Below are 4,872 nucleotides of genomic sequence, written 5' to 3'. Positions count from 1 at the left end.
AGGGTCTAAAATATAAAATTAACTTAAGACGTGTGAAGTAAAATCTGAAATAATAAAAGAAGTCAAACAGTAGATACGTTAGACCTTAAAAATCGTTTATTTTTATAAAGCAAAGACAATTTTTGTCCCTCATCTTATGAAGAGCCTGGAATACAGAATGAAATTATTTTTTTGTTGTTGTTAGTTTTGGGTTTTCCTTTTCCATATCAGAAGGGTAACGTGTGGGTAGCACGACAAGGTTTGAGGGAGGGACATCTCACACAAGTGTGAACACACAATCATCACACTATGAACTATTCCATATCAGATGGGTAACATGTGGGTGGCACAACAAGGTTTGAGGGAGAGGCATCTCACACAAGTGTGAACACACAATCATCACACTATGAACTACAAAAGTATCTAGTAAGTAGCTTTTTATTGCAAGACAAAGTAAATGTACATTACAAAAAATGCAGTAAAAAAAAAAGTTAGTAATGCTTGTCCCACCCAAGTATAGTTTCAAGTCTTTATACTGCAACAAAAGCATATAAAAAATAAATTCAGTGAAATTCTAAAAACCACTCATTTTATTTGAAGAGTTTTTTTTGTTTTTGTTTTGTTTTGTTTTTGTGACGGAGTTTTGCTCTTGTTGCCCAAGCTGGAGTGTAATGGCACGATCTTGGCTCACTGAAATCTCCACCTTCTGGGGAGGCTATTCTCCTGCCTCAGCCTCCCGAGTAGGTAGGATTACAGGCGCACACCACTACGCCTGGCTTTTTTTGTATTTTTAGTAGAAACGGGGTTTCACCATGTTGGCCAGGCTGGTCTCGAACTCCTGACCTCAGGTGATCTGCCCGCCTCGGCCTACCAAAGTACCGGGATTACAGGCGCGAGCCACCGCTCCTGGCCTATCTAGAGGGTTTCTATACACATTTATGCAACATTTACTGGACATCTTGAACTGGGTGGGACTGGCGCGGTGCTAGACATTAGGGACAGATTGTGTCCTGTTCCTCTCTATCGCGAAAAGGCTTACGGTATACAGGGGAAAACACATAAATAGATGTTTGTCAATTATATTACAATTATATTACAAAACTTGTGTCAAAATACAATGAAACAAATCTCACAGTTTGTAGCTGTGACACTGATGATTCTGGAATTCTTGTGTTCTTTTTCAAAACAAGCGTTCAATTCAAGGCTGGTATGTTGTTATTATCAGCATTATTTCAAAACATGTGTTAAGATAAACTTAGGCTAAGAAAATATCACTTTACTACTTGTCAAATGTTCGAGCCTTTCAAAAACCATCCTGTTTAGGGACTGTGAAACAAGCATGAGTCTGGAGAAACCATTAAGCTGCTAACGTAGACGTTTCAAGAGTCACATGTACTTACACTAGGGCCACCCTGGGGAGCGGTGCATGTTGGGACTTGTAGTCCTACCAGAACTGAGGCCATTGCAACACTATTTACAATGCACTTCTCCCCTTCAAGTGTTCAGACCCATAGTTAGATTAAGCCCTTAACCTAAAGCACAATTTGACACATCTCACTCATTCTGGGTTCATCAGGCTTCTACCAGGCTTATCATGTTCAAGCTCAAACGCACGGCGTTCTCCTGCACAAGCCTCAAAGAGATTGGCTTGTCCTCGGTGGTGGGCGGAGCCCTAGGTGGACCGGGGGTCGGGATTGGTCAGTTTCTAACTAGAAGAGGCGTTTTTATATTTACTTGCTGATATGTATGCTGCGGTAAAAAAGTGAATCCTTTACCACACTACCAGCTTCGCCAAGCGAAGTCTCGCGATATTTCCGCCTAAGGGCTCCAGTAGACGCGTAGTGAGCGGCAGAGGACTGTGGGGGTGGCGGGCACCGGAGCCGGGAAGGGGCAGGTCAGGCGGGGAGTGCGAGCGCGTGCTGCCTGCGCCACTTGGGCTAGGTCAGGAGCGGCTGCCTGAGGCCCAGAGGAAGTGTGTAGACAGCGTGGCCTTCCTGGCCGGTGAGTCGGCCCCGGGTCGTGGCCGGTGAGGGGACCCCGGTCTTCACCTGGGCCGCCGCGGTCAGTGACAGGTGCGCCGAGGAGCGCCGTGCTCCGCCCGCTCGCCGACCCGCCCCCTCCGGGCCTCGCCCTCCTGGGCTCGGGATGAACCGCGGGCCCCAGCTGAGCTGCTCCAGCTCCGGGCGCCTGTCGTTGCTTCTGCGGTGGCAGCCAAACAGCGGCCGCCGCCCCTGAGGGAAGGAGGGAGGGAAGCGGCCGCTGACCCGGGGCATGAGCTGGACGCGGTGTCCGTTGCAGGACTAGGGCGCCGACATGAATTTGCACCAGGTGCTAACCGGGGCTGTGAACCCTGGCGACCACTGTTTCTCCGTGGGCAGCATTGGCGACCAGCGCTTCACGGTGAGTTCGAGACAGGCCCTCACGTCGCCCATGGCCCTGCCTTTGCCCGTCATTCTGGGCAGAGCTCGGCCCAGAACGACGAGCAGAGGCGCGAGCGCCTTGTCGCTCCAGGGGGGTCCATATCATCCAGAGCCGGGCAGACTTGGCCCTTGGAAACTAAACAGGCAAAACCATTTCGGTCAGTGAGGTACTGTATGGAGCCTGAACTCAAGTTAGAATGTTCTGTAGGATTTTTAAAGTTTTGGGTCTGACTTCCTTGGGCAGGGGTGCTTTGCCAAAATCGTTTATCCAAAAATATTTGTTGAGTAACGAGTTGGGGGCTTTTTATTATACCACTTTATAGGTTCAAATTATCAGACTTAGGAATAGTGGGGATCGGTTTCATTTTGTATTTTAAGTTAAGGTCAAGTGTCTTTGTAGTTAAAAAGAGTGGGTGTCTCAAAACAATCACCAATTGTTTGCTATCAACAACTAGCCTTGAGTAAAGATACAGCGAAAACAGTGCTTTTCGTTTGTTTATTTTCTTTACAAGTTCTCGGAGAAATAACTTAGGAAAGAAAAAAAAAGTCCTTTTCATTAAAAAAAAAATATTTCTTGTATATTTTATAATAACCCGGTAATTCCAGGTTAAGATTTACTAAAAGTGATTTGCTTTTCATTGGTCTTTTCCACATACTGAAAATAAGAGGGCACCAAACTTCAGGCTACTTGTCAGTATAGTGGCATTTTCTGCCTTAACTATAGTTTTTTTGTAACAGTTTCAAACTATAAGTAATTGCACATGATACTTTAAATAAATTTATAATGTTAACTTTTTTTATACAATTTGTGTAGATACCTCCTTAGTTGTGATTAAAAGTAAAACTTGTCACTGCCTGGAAATACCGAGTGTTGCAGGCTTTTTTCCTAAAAACAACAACAACAAAAAATACAGAAAAGTAAAACTTAATTTTGTATAAGTGACACGAAGTAAACAATGTAACCAGTGCCCCAGGTTTAGGAGTCGAAAATGTCTAATCTTTTTGTCTGCGTTTAGCTTTTTTGTGGTCTTTGTTGGTCAGAATAAATAATACTCAGCATTTAAAATGGTGTAGGCATTTAATGCCTCAATTGTACTTTTAGAATTGTGCCAACAAGCATTTTGCTTTCAGATAGAGGCTGTGCCTCCCCTGTAGACTGACTCATACACAGCTTAGTTTATCCTGATTCCAATTCTAAATGTTTGCCCAGCCTAAATACTCAGGAAAAGAGTGAGCTCTGAAAGCCTCAGTGAGCAACTCGTTTCCTTACAGCTGGGGGCATTGCTCTCTGCCCTTGGTGCTTAAGAGGGAAATGAACATCATCATCCTTAGATGGTTTTTCTAGTGGAAAATTATAGGATAATGTTGAATTCCCAGCCATTTCCTAAAGTTATATGATTGGTTTCTCCAATCTAAATTCTAAGAACTTCTGCTTTTTTAAAAATTTTGAAATGAGGTCTCCCTCTGTTACCCAGGATGGTGTGCAGTGGCGTGATCACAATTCACTGCAGCCTCAACTTCCCTGGCTCAAGCCATCATCCCGCCTTAGGCTCCTGATAGCTAGGACTACAGATGCTAATCACCACACCTGGCTAAGTTTTCTATTTTTTGTAGAGATGAGGTCTCCTTATGTTTCCCAGGCCAGTGTTGAGTTCCTGGGTTCCAGTGACCCTCTCACTTTAGCCTCCCAAAGTGCTAGGATTAGAGGTGTGAGCCACTATGTCCAGCCCTAAGAATTTTTTCTAAGAAGACATTCACAATCTATGTAAGCAGTGATGTGAACTTCAAAGCATATACGGTATGATGGCCTATTTATACGCCTGTATGCATTCCTCTATAAAACCTTGGTGCATGTCTCTGTATTGTTTGTAAGGAGAGATCAGTTAATGTGCCAAAGATTAGATGGTCATCCTATACCATCATGTAGCTTGTTGCTCAGTTCTGCTGAATTTTAAAGTTTATTTCCATAGAATAGGATTTAATCTCCCACCAAGCCTACTGCAGAATTTCTTCCAGGTCTCTGGAAGCATTCAGTAAATAAACTAAAAATAAATTTTTTAAGTATAAAGAGAGCTCAGCTCTCTTGAGTTTTAATGGAATTTTAAGGATATGATAGTCATGGTTTTCTTTTGCAGCCTATCCAGCCTTGACTCTTTAAGTTGATAGTTCTGTTACAAACTAAGTTTCTTATGCTCATTATCCTGGACACTTATATACACCTTAAATGTATCCCTCCTGTTCTCTTATGTTAAAAGCCAGAATCTTTTGTTTACTTCTTGAGTTTTGTTTTATTATTTTTTTTATTTTTTGAGATGGAGAGTTTCACTCTTGTTGCCAAGGCTGGAATGTAATGTCGCGATCTTGGCTTATTGCAACCTCTGCCTCCTGGGTTCAAGATATTCTCCTGCTTCAGCCTCCCAAGTAGCTGGGATTACAGGCATGCACCACCACGCTTGGCTAATTTTTTTTTTTT

The 4,872-nt window shown here is 43.4% G+C and overlaps 1 protein-coding gene, 1 non-coding gene and 1 pseudogene across 10 annotated transcripts in view; 1 reads left to right on the top strand and 2 right to left on the bottom strand.

Moving 5' to 3' along the window:
* Positions 1-204: 204 nt before the first annotated feature.
* Positions 205-297, bottom strand: LOC119471801 (annotated as a pseudogene).
* Positions 298-301: 4 nt separating this feature from the next.
* On the bottom strand, positions 302-402 carry LOC119471800. Its single transcript, XR_005200886.1, has one exon. It is a non-coding gene; the product is annotated as a small nucleolar RNA U13 (small nucleolar RNA).
* Positions 403-1,747: 1,345 nt separating this feature from the next.
* Positions 1,748-4,872, top strand: part of DMXL1 (Dmx like 1) — a 174,824-nt gene continuing 171,699 nt past the window's right edge. For 2 of the 9 annotated variants that reach the window (XM_037739737.1, XM_037739736.1), the window contains exons 1-2: positions 1,812-1,980; positions 2,278-2,379. In XM_037739737.1, the coding sequence (XP_037595665.1) occupies positions 2,293-2,379 (87 nt within the window). In that variant the 5' untranslated portion in view covers positions 1,812-1,980; positions 2,278-2,292. Of the gene's footprint in view, positions 2,380-4,872 lie in introns of all 9 variants that reach the window. The other 7 variants (XM_017531877.2, XM_017531873.2, XM_017531879.2 and 4 more) reach the window with 5 other exon arrangements.

This window comes from Cebus imitator, unplaced genomic scaffold, assembly GCF_001604975.1.
Source record: "Cebus imitator isolate Cc_AM_T3 unplaced genomic scaffold, Cebus_imitator-1.0 Scaffold74, whole genome shotgun sequence".
NCBI classification, from domain to species: Eukaryota; Metazoa; Chordata; class Mammalia; order Primates; family Cebidae; genus Cebus; species Cebus imitator.
This window is presented reverse-complemented; position numbering and strand designations above follow the sequence as displayed.